Source organism: Ranitomeya imitator, chromosome 1 (genome assembly GCF_032444005.1).
Source record: "Ranitomeya imitator isolate aRanImi1 chromosome 1, aRanImi1.pri, whole genome shotgun sequence".
Lineage (NCBI taxonomy): Eukaryota > Metazoa > Chordata > Amphibia > Anura > Dendrobatidae > Ranitomeya > Ranitomeya imitator.
The window spans coordinates 1241379156-1241405840 of NC_091282.1; the positions used below are offsets into that span (position 1 = coordinate 1241379156).

The window sequence follows — 26685 nt, forward strand, 5'->3', positions numbered from 1 at the left end:
TCTTCCTAAATTACGGCCAGCATCCGCGTGTTCCTGTGCCCATGCCTGTGTCTTCTGCTGACTCCAGGGTGGCAGACTGGGCTGTGGAGGCACGGGACATTTGGGACCGCACGCAGGATGCCATTCGGGCTTCCAAGGAGAGAATGAGGTCCTCCGCCGATGTTCATCGGCGCCCCGCTCCGACCTTTGCTCCTGGCGACTTGGTGTGGCTCTCCGCCCGTAACATCAGGCTGCGAGTTGAATCCACTAAGTTTGCTCCTCGCTACTTGGGTCCCTTCAAGGTTCTCGAACAGGTTAATCCTGTGGTCTACCGTTTGGCTCTTCCTCCACGCTTGGGTATCACCGACACCTTTCATGTGTCCCTCTTGAAACCCGTATACATGTCCCGGTTTTCCGAGTCATCTGCCGGGACATCGGGTTCGTCTACGGACGATTACGAGGTGAACGCTATTTTGGGGTGCAAGGTGGTACACGGCAAAAAGTTCTATCTGGTGGATTGGAAGGGTTATGGCCCAGAGGACAGGTCATGGGAGCCTGCTGAAAACATTCGGGCCCCACAGCTCATTGCTGCCTTCGAGCGTAGCGAGGCCCAAGGAGGGGGGGGCCCTAGGAGGGGGGGTAATGTTAGGTCTCGAGTTCCCGCTTCTGCACAGGGGGAATCTCGGGCCATCTCCGCTGCGGTCTCCCATTCTTATCCAGCCGCAGTGGAGTCTGCTCAGCAGGGACGTCGGTCCCAGCGTCTTGCTCAGTCTCACTCTGTACAGAGAGTTACTGCTGCTTCTTCAGCTTCTGCCATTAAAGCCAGTGCTGGTCAGCAGCGAGCGGACTTCTCTGGGACTAAATCCTTGTCTGCACACACTGAGCATGCCCAGGGCAAGATCTCCCGTTGGAGATCGAGGGTCATGTGCTCAGGCTCTGCAGCACATTCCATTGGTCCTCTTGGCAGGTCTTGGAAGGGCAAAGTTTCTGTGGCCACTTCCTGTGCTGCAACTATATAAACTGCGCATGACCGCACGGCCATGCGCTAGTGTACATTTGCTTACGTGTGTTTGTTGTGAGTGCAAGTCGTCCTTGGATACCCCTTCCCTATTGAATGTCTGTTCGCGGAAGGTGTATGGTTGCTATCTAGCGCCCGACTTATCCTACAGCACTAATCACACGTTACAGCGTCCAGTTGCTGTGACCGCCAGTACGGCGCTGTGCACTTCCTCTGTGCTTTCCTTACCCAAGCCTGGGTGGTTAGTGGCATTCGTCAGTGCGGCACCGCATGCACTCTTGTGCCCTAATATTGTTATTCTGCTTCCTTACACACCCAGTTGCGGTGTTGTGCCTGCAAGGGTCTAATCGGACTTCAATCCTAGTTGGGGTTGAGTTCGCTGACTACTTGCTCGCCTTCTATGTGCGGTACCGCGGTCCTGTGATGCAACACGATCGCTTCCTTCACGCTGGGTGAAGTTTAACCCACGTGTGTATACTTATGAGTACCGCCATATAGTCCGTCATTACTTAGCAGCAGGTTCCATCTCTGCACGGTGGACCCCGGGCTGCGAACGCACCATACACTATCTGTCTTATTATTTGGTGCGTTCCGCTAGCCCTAACACCCACTATGTGAGATGGCACACACAGGGATGGCACTTGAGCAGAAATGCCAATCTTAATCTCCCACAGCTTTTTTTTTAGGGAGAATTAAAAAAAAAAAAAAAAAACACAGGGACTGTCCTACAATTACTATCTCCCTGCAGTAATCTCAGTCAGGTATGGCAGGCAGCAATAAGGAGTGCACTGCTGCACAAATGAAATAAAAAGTGTGGACAAACAAACAAGATAGCTGTGCAGAAAGGAAGGAACAACAGGATTTGTGCTTTGAAAAAAGCAGTTGGTTTGCACAGCGGCGTACACACAGCAATGCAGCTATCAGGGAGCCTTCTAGGGCAGCCCAATGAGCTACAGCGCTGAGGAAAAAAAATTTAGCTTCCACTGTCCCTGCACACCGAAGGTGGTGTTGGACAGTGGAAATCGCTACAGCACAAGCGGTTTGGTGGTTAATGGACCCTGCCTAACGCTATCCCTGCTTCTGAAGAAGCGGCAGCAACCTCTCCCTACGCTCAGATCAGCAGCAGTAAGATGGCGGTCAGCGGGAACGCCCCTTTATAGCCCCTGTGACGCCGCAGACAGCAAGCCAATCACTGCAATGCCCTTCTCTAAGATGGTGGGGACCAGGACCTATGTCATCACACTGCCCACACTCTGCGTCCACCTTCATTGGCTGAGAAATGGCGCTTTTCGCGTCATTGAAACGCGACTTTGGCGCGAAAGTCGCATACCGCATGGCTGACCCCGCACAGGGGTCGGGTCGGGTTTCATGAAACCCGACTTTGCCAAAAGTCGGCGACTTTTGAAAATGAATGATCCGTTTCGCTCAACCCTAGTAGGGAGCGGTTCACACAGGAGGTGCAGGTAGGGATATGAAGTATGATGGAACAGGTTGGGACCTATTCAAACAGGAGATGCAGGTACGGAAACAAGCCAGAATGAAAGGAGAATGAAGGAATAGGTAGGGTCCTGTTCACACAGGAAGAGAACCGCAAGGCAGTGGTAGAGCAGCAAGAGATAGCGCAGCAACAAATGCTAAGCAGAGCGGAACCGCAAGAAATGCGGAGAGGAGCTGTAGCAAGAGATTACTGCAGCAGCAGAAGCTAAGCAGAGCGGAACAAAAGGAATGCGAAGAGGAGCTGCAGCAAGAGATATCTGCAGCAGGAGCAGAGCACAGTAGAATGGAGCAGAACTTCAGGAGTGTGGAGCAGAGGTAAAGCTGCAAGAGAGCGGAGCACAGGCAAAGCCACAAGAGTGCAGAGCATAAGCAAACAGAGAACACAAGGAAAGACACAGCAGGGAAAGAAGCCACAGACAAAAGAGACAGAGGTAGAACAAAGTTCAGACAAGGTAATGGGACAAGACAAGGTACCAGAACAAAGACACAGGGACAAGGATATTCTGCCTCCTGGAGGGCAGACAGGCCAAAACAATGCAAAGCAAGGACACAAGGAGGGCTGACCAACAAGAACAAGGCAAAGCAAGGAGAAAAGCCTCCAGAGAAGTAGGAAAACAGAGCAAGGCCTGGCAGCTCAGAAGCAAAACACTAACTGAGTTAACACATTGCACAGGCCCATTCCACAGGGTGGAGCTGCCCTAAATACTGGAGGCCTCTTGGTAATTGGTCAGGAACAGATTAGACAGGTGCACCCTGATTCTATAAGAACCAGAGAGTTCTGGTGCCGCCCCCCTATACACACAGCCAGGAAGCATGCAGAGAGCAGAGGCACAGAATATGGAGTTGGCAACAGACAGAACACAACATGACATAGAGCAGTGAGTAAGATGGTGTGTGAGGGATGGAAGGCCATGTAGTGATACCAGCAGAGTTGTTACACTAAAACTTGGTCAAATTTTGAAACCCATTGAGAATAAAGCATGTGGTTAATCCTTTACAAAGTCTTCTGGATTTCTTGAATTAGATCAGCAGCGCGGAGTACTACTCCTATCAACGCACTACTTGGTCTATATGACAAGATCTCACAACATGAGGGTACTGCGGCACCTGTCAATCCTTGATTCCTTGGTCATGGGTTAAAGAACTCCAAAGGTGAGCAATTTATCTCTCACCTATACCAATTAGTCCTTCAGATAAGACCCTATTGCACTTGGTGTTCCCTTGTTTCTTTTAAGAGAGCAGGAGTCACTCATTTCCTTGACAGAAGACATCATTGTAGTCAGTCTCCACCCAGTTGCTCAACGACAACTAAAAAATAATTGATAAAGTCTGAAAAGAGGAAAACTGGAGAAAAATGCAGAATACAAGTAAAATTTTGGCCAGAAATTGTGTTATTGCACACCAAAATAGTTTCCAAATTGAGGAGAACCCCAAATAAACCCTCCCTGGAAGACCATAAAATTTAACTTCCATTTCTATTAATTAAAATAAAGTATATAGAGAGGGTATAAACGTTTTGTCCCTAATCTGTCTCAGAAGTCTGCACTTATTTTACACAGTATTCCTGCTAATTTATATTTAGAAAGTGTATAGCATCCTTTATGCTAATACATATTGGCAGAATAGGACAACAAATTTTAGCACAGGCATCCCCCAAATATTTCACTGCTCTAGCGGTGTCATCATGGGATGGGACATAGGCTTTCATTATTTGACATTGATGAATATGTTGGAAGTTGCTCCTAACAAGGCACACCACTTGGAATATCATTTTAATAGGCTTGTATTGTTTTAACAGTCAAAGATATCTTGACTTTTTGATACAGTATATACATGGCAAAATTTATCTTGCACTTTGACTTTCTGTCCACAATTTGACTCTGAAGCTCGTGAAAGATACATGCTAAGATCAATTTTTAAAAACTACGTCTAATTACTACATCAACAAGAACCCATGTGAATGTAAGAAAAAAAATTAAAATCAATAGTCAACAACAGTCAATAATGAGTCAACGTACTCAAATAAAGGATTATCCAAGCATACTTTTGTGCTAAGCTAGTGACTTTGGCATGGTCGAAAAATATGTTGGAGTTTCCGCTGCTGCATTTCTCGAAGCTGTTGGAAAGCCACAACAAAAGCAAGAATTGCCTAACAAACATGTATTCATCCCTGCATGTGTGGCGACTGTCGAACAGCAGCTGGACATGCAGCCATGGGGACTCAAACACATTTTTCGAGTGCGCCATAAAATACCTTATCCGAGCACATTCAATCATTATTAAAAATTAATTTTGACTTGCTCAGAGTTAATAATTTCAGATTGCCATGTCCAGACTTACCTCGAGTCTCCTGAAGTTTCAGCCTTATATATCTATGAGACTGGAAGTTCTGGTCAGGAGACCCGTGGTCATTCCAGGAATTTTGATCTGTATAAGGCTGGTTTCACACTTGCGTTTCATTGCGCTGCGGAAGGCACTGTACTTCAACTTACTTCCTCCGAGAAGCTCCGCCCAGGCTCCGCGTACTGCCTCCTGCATCCTGCGTTTCCCGGGCAATCGCCACACACCTCAAATTGCCGCATGCAGACACATCTGCATACAACGCATGCCCATGCGTACCCAATATTATAGATAGGCATGCAGGGAAACGCAGGATGCAGGCGGCAGTAGGCGGTGCCTGGGCAGAGCTTCACGGAGGAAGTAAGGGGAAGTATGCTGCCATCCGCAGAGCAACGAAACGCAAGTGTGAAACCAGCCTTAGAAACAAAATATATGCCCATATGAAAACAGATTAATTCAAAGTTGCTTGTTGGCTCAATTTCCCTAGATATAATCACCTGGGCTACATGTCAGTCCCACTCCAGCCTAGTATTATGGGTCTTGGTCAAAAACATATGAAATTTGGTTGCATTTTGGTTTCTAGGTTTACTTCGTGAGTTTAAGATTTTGCTGAAGATTTTCTCAAAGTTTAGCACTACTATTAGGTGCTTAGCAGAAGTAGCCATGAACATGAAATTTGTTGCTTTACGTTGTGTTCACATTTCTTGCTTTGAGGCTTTAGAAAATGGTCAGTTTTTCAAGCTAAAACTGATCCAGGAAACTCCTTGTTTTTGAAGGCGTTTTTCATTTACTGATGTGTTTCTTGAGAAATGTTAAGATATTATGGAATCATTTTTTTCCCCATACTGTGTTACAGATACACTCCATGGTACACAATTACACACACATGGTGAATGTAGAGAACATACTAATTTCATTTGCTTTTTTGACCTTAAGAAAGGTTTCGGTTGAGAGCCAAAATGCGTTGGTCTAAATAATGAAGTTCCAAGTCTCTTCATTTCCCATGTGATACTCTCCATTCTGGATGAGACCATACCAAGCTCTCTCCTCTTTATTCCTCCATTAAGGATTAAGGATCTTTGGTCACGTGACCAAGGTCCTTCTAAGGTTCTAAACTCCGAAATTGCACTGATTATGCAGGACCAGCCATGTTGGTGTAATTTCTAGGATGAAAAGGATTTGGGGCTACAAACTGGGCATGTCACCAAACATGAATCTAGGTAGAGTCTCACACGGGGCTCCTTTAGAGATGTGGCGCTGGGCAAATAAACAGATAACCACCCGCTAATGATGTCCTGGCATATACAGGTTAATCAATGGAAAAATTTAAAAAAAAGTTACGGCTCTTGGAGGAAGAAGAGAGAAAAATAAAAATTAAAATAATAAAAATTGGATGCATCCTTAAGGGGCAAAACAAAGATTTATGTGCCTTTCTTTTTCCATTCGATGTGACTTGGCAAGTGTTAAAATATTAGTCATTCTAGTCTCATTTATCCAGAAATCAGAGCAACTGGCAAAGTCTAGCGTAAACCTACTTTTAATCAAAGTGTGATACAGGGATTTGAAAGGATTAAGAATTTCTCGAAAAAAAAGTATTTTGTGATTAATTTTGCAATCAAGTAAATGAACAGGGTTACCGGCGGGGGCACAAAGGATGCCCCACTGACTGCGATTATCCTAATACCTGCATTCACCATGAGAACGAACACGGCGGCACCACCTCGGCACTGCTAATGTGCGGTGCGCTCAATGCAAGGTGTACTACAAGTCAGCTCTAAAGTTGTGGAGTGAAGAGACAAGAAGCTCTGGCCTTAAGTATTCCCCTAAAGCTGCGGCTTAATAATTAAATCGCTCATTATATTGCAGATGGAGTGCTGGAATTCTGGGCTGCAAAAGCAGGAAAGTAAATTAAGCAAACACCTTTTACATAATCCTGGATGATGGTGCATATTGAAAACAGACCTGAATGTATAAAAAATGTCAATCTTACTTTACTTTGAGTCTTGCTGAAAATGTCAGGACAGACTTGGCATGTTACCTTTAGCCCATAGGAAAAAAAAAGAATAAAATCACAAGACAATAATCCTGCAAAATATCTATTTTAAATTAAAAAAAAACCTCTAACCAATAATTAAAAATTGCAATGTGCGCTAAGGTCCCACCTCTATATGTCTGAGAATAAAAGCTGAGTATGATGGTTATTAAATATCCCATTTACCAGCTTAGTATTCAAGATTATCCAAAAAGTGAATGAAAGAATCCATGCTGCAGAGTATCTCAACACCCTCAATGACAATCCTGCTGTGGGATGCAGGTATCTGCACAAATGTTCCAGCATGGACAGGGCAGTTGGAGTCAACCGTATCAGAAACTTGCTGTAGATAACTTTCAGAGCAGCTTGGAGAGCTGTAAAAATTAGTCCTACAGTATGAACTATAATAATCATGCCTCATTTAAACAAAGAATATACCTACTATAATACTGCTCCTACGTACAAGAATATAACTACTATAATACTGCTCCTATGTACAAGAATATAACTACTATAATACTGCCCCTATGTACAAGAATATAACTACTATAATACTGCTCCTATGTACAAGAATATAACTACTATAATACTGCTCCAATGTACAAAAATATACCTACTATAATACTGCACCTACGTACAAGAATATAACTACTATAATACTGCTCCAATGTACAAGAATATAACTACTATAATACTGCTCCAATGTACAAGAATATACCTACTATAATACTGCCCCTATGTACAAGAATATAACTACTATAATACTGCTCCAATGTACAAGAATATACCTACTATAATACTGCACCTACGTACAAGAATATAACTACTATAATACTGCTCCTATGTACAAGAATATAACTACTATAATACTGCTCCTATGTACAAGAATATACCTACTATAATACTGCACCTACGTACAAGAATATAACTACTATAATACTGCTCCAATGTACAAGAATATAACTACTATAATACTGCTCCAATGTACAAGAATATACCTACTATAATACTGCACCTACGTACAAGAATATAACTACTATAATACTGCTCCAATGTACAAAAATATAACTACTATAATACTGCCCCAATGTACAAGAATATAACTACTATAATACTGCTCCTATGTACAAGAATATAACTCCTATAATACTGCTCCTATGTACAAGAATATAATTACTATAATACTGCCCCTATGTACAAGAATATAATTACTATAATACTGCTCCTGTGTACAATAATATAACTATTATAATACTGCCCTATGTACAAGAATATAACTACTATAATACTGCTCCTATGTACAAGAATATAACTACTATAATACTGCCCATATGTACAAGAATATAACTACTATAAAACTGCCCCCTATGTACAAGAATATAACTACTATAATACTGCCCCTATGTACAAGAATATAACTACTATAATACTGCCCCATGTACAAGAATATAGCTACTATAATAATGTCCCTATGTACAAGAATATAACTACTATAATACTGCTCCCTATGTACAAGAATATAGCTACTATAATACTGCCCCTATGTACAAGAATATAACTACTATAATACTGCTCCAATGTACAAGAATATAACTACTATAATACTGCTCCAATGTACAAGAATATACCTACTATAATACTGCCCCTATGTACAAGAATATAACTACTATAATACTGCTCCAATGTACAAGAATATACCTACTATAATACTGCACCTACGTACAAGAATATAACTACTATAATACTGCTCCTATGTACAAGAATATAACTACTATAATACTGCTCCTATGTACAAGAATATACCTACTATAATACTGCACCTACGTACAAGAATATAACTACTATAATACTGCTCCTATGTACAAGAATATAACTACTATAATACTGCTCCAATGTACAAGAATATACCTACTATAATACTGCACCTACGTACAAGAATATAACTACTATAATACTGCTCCAATGTACAAGAATATAACTACTATAATACTGCCCCAATGTACAAGAATATAACTACTATAATACTGCTCCTATGTACAAGAATATAACTCCTATAATACTGCTCCTATGTACAAGAATATAATTACTATAATACTGCCCCTATGTACAAGAATATAATTACTATAATACTGCTCCTGTGTACAATAATATAACTATTATAATACTGCCCTATGTACAAGAATATAACTACTATAATACTGCCCCTATGTACAAGAATATAACTACTATAAAACTGCCCCCTATGTACAAGAATATAACTACTATAATACTGCCCCTATGTACAAGAATATAACTACTATAATACTGCCCCATGTACAAGAATATAGCTACTATAATAATGTCCCTATGTACAAGAATATAACTACTATAATACTGCTCCCTATGTACAAGAATATAGCTACTATAATACTGCCCCTATGTACAAGAATATAACTACTCTAATAATGTCCCTATGTACAAGAATATAGCTACTATAATACTGCCCCTATGCACAAGAATATATCTACTATAATACTGCTCCTATGTACAAGAATATAACTACTATAATACTGCCCCTATGCACAAGTATATAACTACTATAATACAGCCGCTATGTACAAGAATATAACTACTATAATACTGCCCCTATGTACAAGAATATAACTACTATAATACAGCCGCTATGTACAAGAATATAACTACTATAATACTGCCCCTATGTACAAGAATATAACTACTATAATACTGCTCCTATGTACAAGAATATAATTACTATAATACTGCTCCTGTGTACAATAATATAACTATTATAATACTGCCCTATGTACAAGAATATAACTACTATAATACTGCCACTATGTACAGGAATATAACTACTATAATACTGCCCCTATGTACAAGAATATAACTACTATAATACTGCCACTATGTACAGGAATATAACTACTATAATACTGCTGTTTTGTAAAGGAAAATATGTACCATATTACCGCACTTTCACTATCATCATATTTCTCTTTTATGGAATTGTAGAAACTACTTTTCTGTTCTTTCTATTTTTCTTTTTATAAAGTAGCAGACACCTTTGCTCCTGATATAAGTAGACAAAGACTGTGTATTGAAGCTATATAAATATTGGAAAATGATAGAAAACATTTTCTTGAATCCCAACAGGTTGGAGCGATATGCTTCAATAATCCAGAACAACTTTTTTTTTTCCACACGTCTGCATTGAAACCCGCTGAATGGGGAAACTCTGCATTAAGCCTTTCCAGTCCGTGGTGCCATTAGCTGGGCTAAAAGGTGGTGGACATTTCTGCTTGAGGGAATGCATCTAACTTTCAGCTTTCAAAATATAATTATATATCTGCAAACATCTCTGTCTGTGCTCAATGTTCCATCCACACAAGTCACCTGCCGGAACGCTGCTTTCTGGAGCGGAAACGTATTAACCCTTTTTCATGGAATCAAACAACAATTAATGCGATTGTCGGTTGCTGAGCTTGCATGACTTCATCTTGAAGTAGGATGAATTGATGGGGCCGGGTTTGGACATGGAACATGTCTACACCATCTCGTCTTATTCACAATGGTTTTTGTGGCCCAAAATGGTTAAAACTAAAGGAGAAAATGATATAATAAAGATTAAATTCCTTTTTTGTGCAAAGGTTTTTCTAAGCCCGAGGCATTTTTTTTATTAAATGTTACAACGTGCTGTAAAAATGGAGCTAAACGATTATTAGACTTTTTTCATTTTCACATATTGTATTCAATGCAATGGTGTAATTTCAGGCTCCAATGCAAAATTTCCAACAGGGTCTTCAACTATTACAGAGCTTCCTTTCCTACACAATTACTTTCTGAAAAACTCTTTGAATCTGCTGGCCCTCACGGAAACCTGGATTCAGGATTCTGACACTGTCTCTCCTGCTGCCATTACCCATGGTGGCTTACAATTCTCCCATTCCCCGAGACCAACAAACAGACCTGGTGGTGGAGTCGGCATACTCCTGTCCCCACAATGCACTTTCCAGGTCATCCCCTCTGTTCCATCACTCTCATTCCCTTCTTTTGAGGTCCACACAATCAGGCTCTTTCGTCCCCTCTCCCTCAGAGTAGCGGTCATATACCGGCCCCCAGGCTCACCCACCCACTTCCTGGACCATTTCTCTGCCTGGCTGCCGCACTTCATGTCCTCAGAACTACCAACCCTAATCCTGAGAGACTTCAACATCCCCATTAACAGCCCCACTTCCACATCTGCATCCCAGCTTCTGTCACTAACCACTTCTCTAGGCCTCTCACAGCTCTCAACCTCTGAAACACACAAAGACGGTAACACCCTGGACCTGGTTTTTGCCCGGCTCTGCTCAATCTCCTACCTAGATAACTCACCGCTTCCCCTCTCTGACCACAACATTCTCTCCTTCACACTCACATATCCTCGCTCACCCCAGCACCCTCCTACACACCATTCAGTCAGAAATCTACAAGCCATTAACCCTCTTAGGGTATGTTCACACGTTCAGGATTTCCATCCTTTTTTTTTCAGGACCTGCTCTTGGCAGAAAACGCAGGTCCTTTTTTTGGTCCTTTTTTGTCCTTTTTTGATGCGTTTTTTGATGCGTTTTTTGATCCTTTTTTTTATGCAGTTTTCTAACCCTAACCCTAACCCTACCCCTAACCCTACCCCTAACCCTACCCCTAACCCTACCCCTAACCCTAACCCTAACCCTGCCCCTACCCCTATTCTAACCTTAGTGAAAAAAAAAAAAAATTCTTAATTTTTTTATTGTCCCTACCAATGGGGGTGACAAAGTGGGGGGGGTGTCATTTACTATTTTTTTATTTTGATCACTGAGATAGGTTATATCTCAGTGATCAAAATGCACTTTGGAGCGAATCTGCCGGCCGGCAGATTCGGCGGGCGCACTGCGCATGCACCCGCCATTTTGCAAGATGGCGGCGCCCAGGGAGAAGACGGCCGGACGGACACCGGGACGCCGGGTAAGTATAAGGGGGGGAGATTAGGGCACGGGGGGGCATCGGAGCACTGGGGGGGCATCGGAGCACGGGGGGAAGGGCATCGGAGCACGGGGGGCGGGATCGGAGCACGGGGGGGCAGCCACACTCCGCCCACGCACTTCCGCCCGCTCCCCCGCACTTCCTGCTGCAGCGGTTCTGCACATCAAATCGCAGTAAAACCCGCAGATATATTTTTGATCTGCGGGTTTTACTGCGGTTTTGACCTCACAATGGAGGTCTATGGGTGCAGAACCGCTGCGGTTCAGGAAAAAGAAGTGACATGCTCCTTCTTTTTTGCCGCAGCTATTCTGCGCGGCTTTTTAAACGAAATTCCGGATCATGTGCACAGCAGTGACTGTTTTCCATAGGGTTACATTGTTATGTACCCTGCATGGAAAACAGCTGCGGAACCGCAGCGGCAAAACCGCTGCGGTTCCGCAGTAAAAAACGCACTGTGTGAACATGGCCTTACACTTTCAGACTCCCTACGCTTATCATTCTCCCCAATCTCTTCCTTTTCCTGTCCTGATCTGGCTGTGCATCACTTCAATGACACTCTTAGAAGCACCCTTGACCAAGTAGCTCACCTCACCCTCAGAACCTCCAAACACAGAATAAAACAGCCCTGGCTCACATCGCAAACCCAATTTCTCCAGCGATGCTCTAGGTGTGCTGAACGCTTATGGAGGAAAACACGCACACCAGAAGACTTCATACACTTCAAATTTATGTTAATGACCTATAACTCTGCCCTTCACCTCACCAAACAGACCTAATTCACCACCCTGATCTCCTCACTAGCCAACAACCCCAAGAAACTTTTTGACACCTTTCACTCCCTCCTCAGGCCAAAAGCACAAGCCCCTATCACAGATATTTGTGCTGGTGACCTGGCCTCCCACTTTATAGAGAAAATAGACAATATCCGTCAGGAAATCCACTCCCAACAACTAAGTTCAGTGACTCCCATCCCTCCCCTCATTGCCCCTGGCTCACTCTCCACATTCGATCCCATCACAGAAGAAGAAGTCTCCAAGCTCCTCTCCTCTTCTCGTCCGACTACATGCTCTACCGACCCCATTCCCTCACATCTCCTCCAGTCTCTCTCTCCAGTTGTCACAAGTCACCTAACTACAATCTTTAATCTCTCCCTCTCCTCTGGCATTTTCCCCTCCTCCTTCAAACACTCTATCATTACTCTATTACTAAAGAAACCACCCTCGACCCATCCTGCACAAACAACTACAGACCGGTCTCCAATTTCCCCTTCATCTCTAAACTCTTGGAGCGCCTGATATACTCCCGCCTTACCCGTTACCTCTCCACTCACTCACTCCTAGACCCTTCACAGTCTGGTTTCCGCCCCCTACATTCGACAGAAACTGCACTCATCTAAGTGACCAATGACCTTCTGACAGCAAAACGTAATGGTGACCACTCTCTGCTCATTCTTCTCGACCTTTCTGCAGCTTTTGACACTGTTGACCACCCTCTCCTTCTCTCTAGGCTCCAGTCACTGGGCATTAAGGACACTGCTCTCTCCTGGTTCTCCTCCTACCTTTCTGACCGCTCATTCAGTGTTCTGTTCTCTGGCTCCACTTCATCTCCTCTTCCTCTCGCTGTTGGGGTACCTCAGGGCTCAGTCCTTGGCCCCCTTCTCTTCTCCCTCTACACGGCCCCAATTGGACAGACCATCAGCAGATTTGGCTTTCAGTACCATCTTTATGCCGACGACACACAACTATATACGTCATCACCTGACCTTACCCCCGCTGTACTACAGAACGCCACTGACTGTCTGTCCGCAGTCTCCAACATCATGTCCGCTCTCTATCTGAAACTCAACCTCTCCAAAACTGAACTTCTTCTGCTCCCACCATCTACTAACCTCCCTAAATCTGACATTTCCCTCTCCGTGGGTGGCACCATAATAACACCCTGGCAGCAGGCGCGCTGTCTGGGTGTTATGTTTGACTCCGATCTCTCCTTCACCTCCCATATACAATCTCTTGCCCGCTCGTGCCGCTTACACCTAAAGAACATCTCTAGAATCCGCCCTTTTTCTCACCATGGAGACAGCTAAAACCCTCACTGTCGCCCTGATCCACTCCCGCCTGGACTACTGTAACGCTCTATTAATTGGCCTCCCCCTCACTCGACTTTCCCCTCTCCAGTCCATCCTTAATGCAGCAGCCAGGGTCGTCCATCTGGCTAATCGTTACTCGGACGTGTCCGCTCTTCGCCAGTCGTTACACTGGCTACCATTCATTACAGGATCCAATTCAAAGTACTTGTTCTCACCCACAAAGCACTCCACAGTGCGTCACCCCCTTACATCTCCTCCCTCATTTCTGTCTATCAGCCTAACAGACCACTGCGCTCTGCAAATGACTTTCGATTAACCTCTGCATTAATCCGTACCTCCCACTCCCGACTCCAAGACTTCTCCCGTGCTGCGCCAATCCTCTGGAATGCTCTACCCCAAGATATTAGGACCATCCATAATTTGCATAGTTTTAGGCTCTCGCTCAAAACACATTTGTTCAGAGTGGCCTATTACGTTCACTAATCAAAGTCATTTTATGTTTGTGTGTGTGTGTAGCCCATTCACTATCCCAATCTATTCCCCAACCCCTGAAGATGGCTGGACCATGATTGTAAATACATCATTGTAAATACACACCTGTTTTGCATCTCCCCCACCTCATTGTAGATTGTAAGCTCTCACGAGCAGGGTCGTCTTATTTTGCTTTAATTATTGTATTGTTAACGTTGTTACTTATGACTTTTGTGTTTGAAACTGTTAAACTGTAAAGCGCTGCGGAATATGTTGGCGCTATATAAATAAAGATTATTATTATTAATATTATTATTATTACAGGTTTTCAATAATATTGATCTTTTCATATTTGTGGCCTTTTAGACTCCCACGACTCAAGACTGTAGGTGTCATGGTTGTGGTCAAGCTTCCTTCCCTGTCCTCTCAGGGTTAATGTGTATAGCCTCCATCTGGTTTGGGGAGGGTTGTATTTACCCGCCTTCATCTGGGGATCCTTGTCAGTGATACATCTGTCTTGGCTGTGCATCTGACTGCCTGGTGTGCTTGCATACTGTTTAGTCACTTTGCTTTCTTGTGTATGACTCGGCCTGTTTTCTCGTTCTGTGCTTTACCTTGTGAATCTGTGCTTATTGTCTGTTTCTGGCTCTGACCTTCGGCTTGGTACTCTAACTTCGCTCCTGTCTGCCCCTTTTTTACTGCACCGCTATCTTCGGCTCCCCGACCTTTTTGCTACGTCTCGACCATGCTTACGTCTCACCCTTTTGGCACTTCATCGACCTCCCACCTTGGCAGATTCAGACTACTCTCCGGCTTCCCTGGTCACCACCGCTACTCGGCGTCTGGCCCCGCCTCCATCCACTCCCCCGGAGGTCACGTGCTTCAGGACCTGCGCTCCGGCAGGTAAGCTCACCGCAGCGCTCCTTACTCTCTCTCTCTCCTTCTGTAACACGTACACAGACTCCTGCTGTACGTCTGCGGCAGGGATCTTGACACTAGGGCTCAAGTGCAACTGTAACCACTGCACCCACAATAATTACGTCCCAATTCAATAAACTACTGTAGGATGAGAAGTTTAAAGAAAAGTGATCCCTGTTGTAGTACTCTTTGAACATTGCTTAAATTTCATTGGACTCACAGTCCAAATTTTTCATCTTATGGCCACTGTTATGGCCATTTTCATGAGAAGTCATTACCATATGTATTGGGTAGAAACCCATCCTATCAGGGGGAGATAATACATATTCCAAGTGGCCATAATCAAAACTAACACCCCAGTGCTGCATGGAAATAGCACAAAAAACTAAGCCAACATGTGGCCATTAGTCATTGTCCACACAAAATTTTTGTAGCTAGTGATTGGTGCAAGTAAGTGCAAAGGCATTACTATCTCCTAGGTCTTGTCAAAAGTAGCTACAGTTACCGTACAGTGTCCTAAAGGGTCCAGCTCAAATATTTTAGCCTAGGTGCTTTAAAAGTCTATATATTTTTTTCCACGTATCATTTGATTAATTAGATGGATGGAATATTTCACCCTCTGACAGTTAGTGTTTTCGAGTTGGGTTTGCCACATAACAGCTTTTTTTGTAGTCTAAAATTAAGACTGTAATGCCACTTGATTTATCCTTCTTCTCTGGTGGCTTTTACGTTATCTAAAACATCAAGGCGAACTCTCCGACATTCTGTTTGTCACGATTGCTCTGAATGACAGCTCTGCTGCCCTATGGTATCGAGGGCCTGCTGAGCTGCCAGGATTGTGAGTGACAACTATACTGCCAAATCTGACGCAGAGGTGTGAGTTTTGTCATTGTCCTCTCAGCTGTCCTATCTGGCTGCATCTGTGGGATCTCCTGCAGGTGTCATCTATTCTTTGTGATTACAAGGCTTTTTAGACAATAATCAGACCTTTGCCACTTATAGCTTTGCTCCTGTGTGTATTTGCCCTGTGCTTTGAGTTGCATTTTGATCTCCGTTGCTGACCTTGGATTTACTTTTTTGACCATCCTCTTGAATTTCCCCTTTGTCTTGATCTGTTACCTCAGTGGTCTATTCCCTTTGTCTATTACTAGCCCTCTAAGTACTGACCCCAGACCTCTTGACTATCCTTTTTGTCTATTGCTAGCCCTCTAAGTACTGACCCCAGACCTCTTGACTATCCTTTCACGGTAAGCCCATGAGTAGTGACTAGTGTCACATTATATTAATAAAGAGGGTCATGATGCAGTAACTACTCTGTGTTCTGGTCTAGACACCAGACAATATTATTGCATTCACAAGATTTGAATGGTAAAGGAGATAATGTGAATATCCTTAAAGCTGTGGGGATAGGGTTTACTAAAAAAAAATCCAGGATATTGTAGAAAGGAATGCTTCAAACCTTTCATCAGGTGAGCTACTTTCAACTTTCTATGTATCTAAATATCTTAATCATTACTATTATTCCATTGCATGCTGCTCTGTGAATAATGTACATATTTTATATCTATATTGTGCCTATTATTCTATTAATTTTTCATGCACATGCACTTTATTTAAAGCACCATTTCAGCTTTTTTTTATTGCAGGGCTGGTGTGGTATCATTAATCTAAGTTCCTTGCCCCTAGTCTTCTGCTTTATCTGTAATCGGTGATTCTCCGGTTGTCTCCTGTAGGGTGTGACTTGTTGGATCTCTCCAGTGTTTGCTGGTGATCCAGAAGTTATGACCTAACGTAAGTCTATGAGAGCCAGAACAAGCCCAGTATGAGGCTCCCACAGACTTACATTGAGAGCTTGTGACGATTACTTCTGGATACTCAAAGGAAAGAACCTGGCACTCAACTTAATGCTCGTGAGAATTTTTAATCGTAGTATCCATCGTGAGTACTACGATTAAAAATTCTCACGAGCATTAAGTTGAGTGCCAGGTTCTTTCTTTTGAGTTTCACATGGTGTGGGAACCTACCTGGGCACCATTAATAGTAGTGCACACGCCTCTACCTTCCAGATTACTTCTGGATAGTCATTAGTTGTGGTCACAAGATTGCGGATCATGACTGCAGCGGAACCAGTACGAGATAAAGATGTCTGCTGGTATGTATAGTACTAGGGGCAGGGGACTTATATTAGTGGCACCACTCCAGCAGTGAAATAAAAAGAAATGTTGGAATGGGGCATTACTTCCCCTAGCATTACTCCTTATTGTGCCCTAGTCCTGGTGATAATGACTATTTACATTCCCCTCTTTGTATCGTTTTATGAGCGGTGTTCATGCCCCACGATTAGCTGCTGTCTGGTCTCCATTGTGACACGTCATCTGGCATCATTCATTCTCCACTCTCTTCTCTGACATGTTAAGGGTGGACTGGAACTACATAGTAACATAGTAACATAGTTAGTAAGGCCGAAAAAAGACATTTGTCCATCCAGTTCAGCCTATATTCCATCATAATAAAGCCCCAGATCTACGTCCTTCTACAGAACCTAATAATTGTATGATACAATTTTGTTCTGCTCCAGGAAGACATCCAGGCCTCTCTTGAACCCCTCGACTGAGTTCGCCATCACCACCTCCTCAGGCAAGCAATTCCAGATTCTCACTGCCCTAACAGTAAAGAATCCTCTTCTATGTTGGTGGAAAAACCTTCTCTCCTCCAGACGCAAAGAATGCCCCCTTGTGCCCGTCACCTTCCTTGGTATAAACAGATCCTCAGCGAGATATTTGTATTGTCCCCTTATATACTTATACATGGTTTTTAGATCGCCCCTCAGTCGTCTTTTTTCTAGACTAAATAATCCTAATTTTGCTAATCTATCTGGGTATTGTAGTTCTCCCATCCCCTTTATTAATTTTGTTGCCCTCCTTTGTACTCTCTCTAGTTCCATTATATCCTTCCTGAGCACCGGTGACCAAAACTGGACACAGTACTCCATGTGCAGTCTAACTAGGGATTTGTACAGAGGCAGTATAATGCTCTCATCATGTGTATCCAGACCTCTTTTAATGCACCCCATGATCCTGTTTGCCTTGGCAGCTGCTGCCTGGCACTGGCTGCTCCAGGTAAGTTTATCATTAACTAGGATCCCCAAGTCCTTCTCCCTGTCAGATTTACCCAGTGGTTTCCCATTCAGTGTGTAATGGTGATATTGATTCCTTCTTCCCATGTGTATAACCTTACATTTATCATTGTTAAACCTCATCTGCCACCTTTCAGCCCAAGTTTCCAACTTATCCAGATCCATCTGTAGCAGAATACTATCTTCTCTTGTATTAACTGCTTTACATAGTTTTGTATCATCTGCAAATATCGATATTTTACTGTGTAAACCTTCTACCAGATCATTAATGAATATGTTGAAGAGAACAGGTCCCAATACTGACCCCTGCGGTACCCCACTGGTCACAGCGACCCAGTTAGAGACTATACCATTTATAACCACCCTCTGCTTTCTATCACTAAGCCAGTTACTAACCCATTTACACACATTTTCCCCCAGACCAAGCATTCTCATTTTGTGTACCAAACTCTTGTGCGGCACGGTATCAAACGCTTTGGAAAAATCGAGATATACCACGTCCAATGACTCACCGTGGTCCAGCCTATAGCTTACCTCTTCATAAAAACTGATTAGATTGGTTTGACAGGAGCGATTTCTCATAAACCCATGCTGATATGGAGTTAATCAGTTATTCTCATTGAGATAATCCAGAATAACATCCCTCAGAAACCCTTCAAATATTTTACCAACAATAGAGGTTAGACTTACTGGCCTATAATTTCCAGGTTCACTTTTAGAGCCCTTTTTGAATATTGGCACCACATTTGCCATGCGCCAGTCCTGCGGAACAGGACTGATGATTTCCAGTCTGGTTCTCGGTTGACCTAAGCCACCTTACATACTCATTTAATGAGAAACCTCATATAAGGACATCCTTACCGCCCTATATTGACATCCCCTGGAAGAAGCAAACACCAGAAGAACATTGGGTCAGTTTATTTCCACCAAGGTTTTTTTCATATCCATTTTCTAGTATTGAAACCACTCTTTGGCTACCATACTTGCTGAGTTGTGTGGCCTTCTTCATGACTTGCTTTCTGGATTGCATTTCTATGGTACATTCTCTTTTTTATTGGATGTTTTTTGTGATGTTTACTGATGAGTTAATTAATGAAGTTTGCTAGTTTATTTGTCTTTTTTTTCCCTTCCACTCCATATTTAGGTTTCTTTCAAACTTCTTCAAGAATGCTGAGTCCAATCATACGATCCCGCTGGTAGGCCGTATGGTAGCAGATTTGCTCCGGTTAGTGGAGGTTTGAAGTTTCCACTCACTGGCTCGCCAGAACCTCTGCTCCTAGTAATCAGTTATGTATTTGGATCATGGAACAGATTTTTGGATCATTTTGATGTTTATATAAAATAGCTACATTTTCTTATTTAATCTAGCAGAAAAAAAAGGCTAATAATTTTGCGTGAAGGACTTTATTCGACTCGGTGCGTCTTTGGCCGGCCATAGACATGTATTCGACTCATTAGACTTGCCCATGATTCAGGAGAATGATGCCACCCGGTAAATAGAACAGGCAGTACTTTTGGCATCCAGCCTTTCTGCCTCATCAGCAGAGATAGGATGTCATATCAGATTTATGTTGATAATATACCACTGCTGTTGGATATATGTTTTCATTTATCAGTCCTTGTCTCTGATGACTTAGTGTTATCGGCAGCAGAATGAGTTATGGCAAATTATGTCACATGTCACCCCATAACATTTCAAATGATGCGTTGTCTGGTCTTTTTCCTATCTAGAAGAACAGTAAAATAAAAAAGTAAAAGTTAGTGTCTCCTTAAATTAAGATATAATTGACTTGCCTCTCCTATATTTGGAGGCACTGGGGGTAATGACTTCTTATTTGATCTTCTGAGGATAAGGTCATTAAGAAATATTCCTTTTTATGTAGTTTTCTTGGGTTTCTATGAAAAATCTGTGCATTTTCATTGTTTATCTGGGCAGTGGGCACCCAACTCAAGGATCGCCAAAACCTTACACTTAAAGGGGTTGTCCATTTTGCTAGGTATGTTGATATAGGGAAAAAAAATACCACCTGAATCCACCCCCACCACAGTTGCTTTAATGGTCACCATTGTACTGGAAAATATTATGTCTGACTCTTGGCCATCAGAAACTTGACCATTATGGTCCCTGATTGCTGCCGGTTGGAGCGAAAGTGCTGTAGCTAGGAGCAGATTTGGGTGGTAAGTATGGATTACTTTTTTTTCTTTTATAAGTTTTGCTTCCTTATGTTAACTTTCATCCCAGAGCAAAAAGAAAAAAACTCTTTAAATTGGTGATGAATGCAAGTCGTACTACCATTCTTGATAATAGGGTTTCTAAAACACCCTTAAATACAAATGTTTTAAGGATAATGTAGAGGGAAGATTCGGTTATAGGGTTATTCACATCTTTTTAATTTAAGGTATATCCACAGGACTTACATCTGTGTTGAGAACAGGATATTACAAAGTGCCATTGTAAGTAGAGAGGTGGTTCCGCATGGGCGGATCTTTTGATATATTTCTATGAGAACTCCAAAAATTTGAGAGATAATTGCTGGATCCGCATTTATCATGCATTTAGGGAATATTCTCTGTTCAGACCAGAATTTTAACAGATGGGAATAGTTCTTTACAGGTATTAGTTGTTGAATGGAAACTTTGGATGTATGCTACCATGTGATGCTAATGCAGAAATTCTTTGGAGGAAAAAATTTGGGTAAATGAGTATTAAGGCTGGTTTCACATTTGCGTTTTTTGCCGCTGCGTTTTAGTGCCAAAAAAGCATGTGTTTTTTGCATGCGTTTTGCCGCGTTTTGACGACACATGCGTCGTTTCTATGCTTGCGTTTTGTTGCGGAGATGCAACATGTAGTAATTTCTAGAGAAGTTTAGGGTAAAAAAACGTATTGCTGTCTATGTAAATGTATGCGTTTTTAAGCACATGCGTTTGCATGCATTTTTAAACGCATACGTTTCAATAGAAAAACACAAGAATACACACTGATAAGCCACCCCCCAACCCTAACCCTAACCCTAAAGTGATCCTAACCCTAACCCTAAAGGGATCCTAACCCTAACCGTAACCCTAGGGATCCTAACCCTAACCCTAACCCAAGGGATCCTAACCCTAAAGGGATCCTAACCCTAACCGTAACCCTAAAGTGATCCTAACCCTAACCCTAACCGGATCCTAACCCTAACCCTAACACTAAAGGGACCCTAACCCGAATCCTAACCCTAGGGGTCCTAACCCTAACCCTAACCCTAGGGATCCTAACCCTAACCCTAGGGATCCTAACCCTAACCCTAACCCTAAAGGGATCCTAACCCTAACCCTAACCCTAAAGGGATTCTAACCCTAACCCTAAAGGGATCCTAACCCTAACCCTAAAGGGATCCTAACCCTAACCCTAACCCTAGGGATCCTAACCCTAACCCTAACCCTAGGGATCCTAACCCTAACTCTAACCCTAGGGATCCTAACCCTAGCCCTAACCCTAGGGATCTTAACCCTAACCCTAACTCTAACCCTAGGGACCCTAACCCTAACCATAGGGATCCTAACCCTAACTCTAACCCTAGGGATCCTAACCCTAACCCTAACCCTAGCTATTTCTGTTTATAGTGGGTTTTCTAGTTGATTTTGATGATTGGCAGCTGTCACACACTTCTCATCATGCGTTTCAAAAACGCAAACGCAGGAAAAAACGCATGTAAAAGCGTCAAAACGCCACGTTTTTTTACCACATGCAAAAACGCATGCGTCTAAAAAACGCAGCGTTTGCACACGTTTACATGCGTTTTTTTCACCACCTGCGTTTGCGTTTAAAACGCTGCGTTTTTAAATGCAAATGTGAAACTAGCTTAAGAAAGTGCATCTTGGTGACACTAACTCTACCCTGAAGACTTGGTCTACGCTTCTGAGTAAAGATCTTATGGTTGGTAGGATTGATATTTCCACAAAGTAGGTGACCTACAGCTTGATATTGACTTACAGTAGAGCAAATACTGTAACTTTGAAGTTTATCGGTTTTAACCATGAGGAGGCAGGTTAGAGAGAATACTCTGTAAGTAGAGATCTGTCCATGATCCCAAGATAGGAATTGTCAAAAAAAGTGATCATTTTTTACCAAAATCAGCTTTAATTGGGACTTGAGCCTTACAAAAAGCCTTTCCAAATAACAGTAAACAGGAGACATTTGCAAAGTACCGTAATACATTTTTTTGCAATTATTTCTCACATAAATATTTGTGAATTTATTCACAGTTTTTAGGCTTTCCTGTACATAAGCAAAACTTTTCCAGTAATCCTGAAATATGTAATTATACAATAACTCATTAGAAGGATAGGAAATGGAGTAGACAGAGTTCTGGCATCCCAAAAAAATATGAGATCCTTGTCAGAACTCTGCATAAGATTTGACGGATGTTTGCTGGAGGAAACATGGCTTCCTGTAGACAGCGATGGTATGCCTTGGTCATGAAGTTGTGGACAGTGGAGAAGAACACATTGTAGCTGACACTAATATATTAAACCAATATTGATTCTTTTCTGGTAATTTACTTGAAGGGTACCAGGAACTGTATCGGAAAAGAGTCTTTTACATCTTGTGTATAAGATGTGGATGCAATTTAATCAAATTTGATTTCCCTTAAGGAGAAAAGTTCTCAACACTTATCTATTTACTTGAAATTGTCTGGGATGCATATGCTTAAATGATAGATACCAAGGTGCCTTCATAAATACTGCGCGTAAAGCAAGTAACATCAGTTATGTATATTCATAAATAAATACCGTCCTTTTCACGCAATTTTATCCCATTTACCGGAAGGAATGTAGCAAAACAGAGGTTTTTTTTAAGATTATTCTATTTTAAAAAGAGATCCGGAACATTGACAGTTCAGACCTGTGACATTGGTCATGTTTCTTGGTGCACCTCCCCTTTTATCTTCATTCCCATTGGTCATGCCACTTGGTGCACATCCCATTTTCTCTTCATTCCCATTGGTCATGCTGCTTGGTGCACCTCCCCTTTTCTCTTCATTCCCATCGGTCATGCCACTTGGTGCACATCCCCTTTTCTCTTCATTCCCATTGGTCATGCCGCTTGGTGCACCTCCCCTTTTATCTTCATTCCCATTAGTCATGCCGCTTGGTGCGCCTCCCTTATTCTCTTCATTCCCATCAGTCATGCCACTTGGTGCACCTCCCCTTTTATCTTCATTCCCATTGGTAATGCCGCTTGGTGCGCCTCCCCTATTCTCTTCATTCCCATCAGTCATGCCACTTGGTGCACCTCCCCTTTTATCTTCATTCCCATTGGTAATGCCGCTTGGTGCACCTCCCCTATTCTCTTCATTCCCATCAGTCATGCCACTTGGTGCACCTCCCCTTTTATCTTCATTCCCATTGGTAATGCCGCTTGGTGCACCTCCCCTTTTCTCTTCATTCCCATTGGTCATGCCGCTTGGTGCACCTCCCCTATTCTTTTCATTCCCATCAGTCATGCCACTTGGTGCACCTCCCCTTTTATCTTCATTCCCATTGGTAATGCCGCTTGGTGCACCTCCCCTTTTCTGTTCATTTCCATTGGTCATGCCGCTTGGTGCACATCCCCTTTTCTCTTCATTCCCATTGGTCATGCCGCTTGGTGCATCTCCCCTTTTCTCTTCATTCCCATTGGTCATGCCGCTTGGTGCCCCTCCCCTTTTCTCTTCTTTCCCATTGGTCATGCCACTTGGTGCACCTCCCCTTTTCTCTTCTTTCCCATTGGTCATGCCACTTGGTGCACATCCCCTTTTCTCTTCATTCCCATTGGTCATGCCGCTTGGTGCACCTCCCCATTTCTCTTCATTCCCATTGGTCTTGCTGCTTGGTGCACCTCCCCTTTTCTCTTCTTTCCCATTGGTCATGCCGCTTGTTGCACCTCCCCTTTTCTCTTCATTTCCATTGGTCATGTCGCTTGGTGCACCACCCCTTTTCTCTTCATTCCCATTGGTCATGCGGCTAGTCATGCTCATGCTGCAAGCTGCAGTGACTCCACCTTTGCAGATATGGAGGAGCCCAACGCCAGCTTCGGGGTCTCACTTGCAAGCTGCATAGCAATTAATCTTTCAAGAGTGTGCTCTTTGGGACAATTCATCAAGACCAAAGAGAAAAGATGAACAGCGTTCCAATCGGGTGTAGTAGTATCAAAACGAAATCTTTATTAATCCATGTAGAAGCAACGTTTCGACCAGTATCCTGGTCTTTGTCAAGCATACAAATGAGTGCAATGTGCCGGCTTAAATGGTGTGGATACCACGCAGGGCACCAATCACCAAACAGCCACTAATTACATATACAAACATAACAAATAACATCAATCAGACCACACCAAATGCATTAAAATGGATGCAAACAATGTCCGCAGTGTATAAGTAAAGAAAAACACAACACAAAACATAAATCATATAGCAATACTGCAATGTTTATATTCCGTCCAACCAATTAGGTTCCGGCATACTCATAACCATGGATACAAAGTTCCAATGAAAAGGTCATATCAGCGATCCTCATAACCAATCCAAATCCTTCCTGTGAGTGGCGCCAGTATCCAACCAGCCTATCCAGCCCCTTCATGTTCTTGATAAAGACCTATATAGCAAATCAGGCAACCACTTACAAAATGTAACAAAGCCGCATCATCATCCAGCGCCAACCCCCCGGCGGGTCACATGACCGCAAGACACTCAGGGACACCATGGCGTGTAAGGCCGCGCGTCATGGCAACAGTCGACCTCCCCCTCTCTCATGTGACCACGGCATAGGAACCACCCCGCTGTGGCGCAACCATCCGTCACCCCTGCGAGAGGGAAACCACGGATGTGCGCAGGCGCAGAACCGCCGGAGACCGCAACATCGCAGATCGCGATGCAAGCAGATCCAGCGGCGCCGCAAGCGTCACACCTCCCCGGCTCCTCCCACACAGAAGAGACGCAGGCGCGCTGCCACCAGGACGTCCCAGCCGCGACGTCACAGAGAAGGCAAAGTCCCTGGATGCCAGTGCGCAAGCACCCAACACACCCATGTGTCTGAGCAACCCTGGCTAACAAAATTTGCCATGGAAACTCAGAGGGCATGCATGGACTATTAACTATTTATGGAAAATGCAGCTCAGGTGTAATACACAAAAATAACCACCATAGATATATATGTTTTTCACAGTTAGAGTAACCGAGGACGAAAAAAACAGCAAACATTGTTATTTAATCCTACATATAATTAAAAAATATTAAAATAGACACATTAAATAAATAAATAAATCTTTATTTTTATATAGCGCTAACATATTCCGCAGCGCTTTACAGGTTGCACACATTATCATCACTGTCCCCATTGGGGCTCACAATCTAAATTCCCTATCAGTATGTCTTTGGAATGTGGGAGGAAACCGGAGTACCCGGAGGAAACCCACGCAAACACGGAGAGAACATATAAACTCTTTGCAGATGTTGTCCTGGGTGGGATTAGAACCCATGACTCCAGCGCTGCAAGGCTGCAGTGCTAACCACTGCGCCACCGTGCTGCCCCGTTAAAAACAAATTAAACACATTAAAAACAAAATACCGATGAAGATGCCATAGCCTAGGGGAGAGAAATTATTTAGGAATACAAACCTGTAAATTAAAATCTAAATTCAAACCCCCAGGTTGTAAGGTCCCCAATGAGTAAATCCACCTCATTTCCTTTTTTCTAAACAATAATAGCCTATCCCCTCCTCTCCTCAAAGCTGGGACACTATCTATTACCCTAAAGCGTAACTGATTGACAGAGTGTTTATTGTCCAAAAAATGTCTGGGGATCGGCAAATCTGTAAGACCCGTACGTATCGTGCTCTTATGTTTACTGATTCGTGCCCGTACCTCCATTGTGGTCTCCCCCACATAAGCCAACCCGCACGGACACGTAATCATGTAAACAACGAAGCTAGAAGAGCAAGTGTACTGTTCCTTCAGATAAATTTTCTTACCCGTATGAGGGTGATGAAAAAACTCCCCTTTTAGCATATTGTTGCAACTCGCACAGCCCAGGCATGGAAAATTTCCAAGTCTGGGTGTGCTAAGAGTTGTCTGAATAGAGGAGCTCTTAGATGACCCAATATCAGATCTCACTAGACTATCACCCAAATTGCGTCCCCTCCTATACGACATTATTGGATAGTTGTTAAACCCCGGTATTGATGG

At 43.0% G+C, this 26685-nt stretch overlaps 2 protein-coding genes across 3 annotated transcripts in view; one reads left to right on the plus strand and one right to left on the minus strand.

Annotated features, from left to right (window-relative positions):
- CTNNA2 (catenin alpha 2) overlaps nt 1–26685 on the plus strand; it is a 1798423-nt gene that overhangs the window by 187630 nt on the left and 1584108 nt on the right. The gene's annotated exons all lie outside the window — the stretch shown is intronic.
- On the minus strand, nt 23323–24474 carry LOC138657325 (pro-resilin-like). The gene has a single exon (XM_069745056.1). The coding sequence runs from the start codon at nt 24472–24474 to the stop codon at nt 23323–23325; it is 1152 nt and encodes a 383-aa protein (XP_069601157.1).

Excerpts from the sequence above, each read along its gene's own strand:
- LOC138657325 (XM_069745056.1), bottom strand. The coding sequence starts at position 24,474 with ATGACTAGCCGCATGACCAATGGGAATGAAGAGAAAAGGGGTGGTGCA.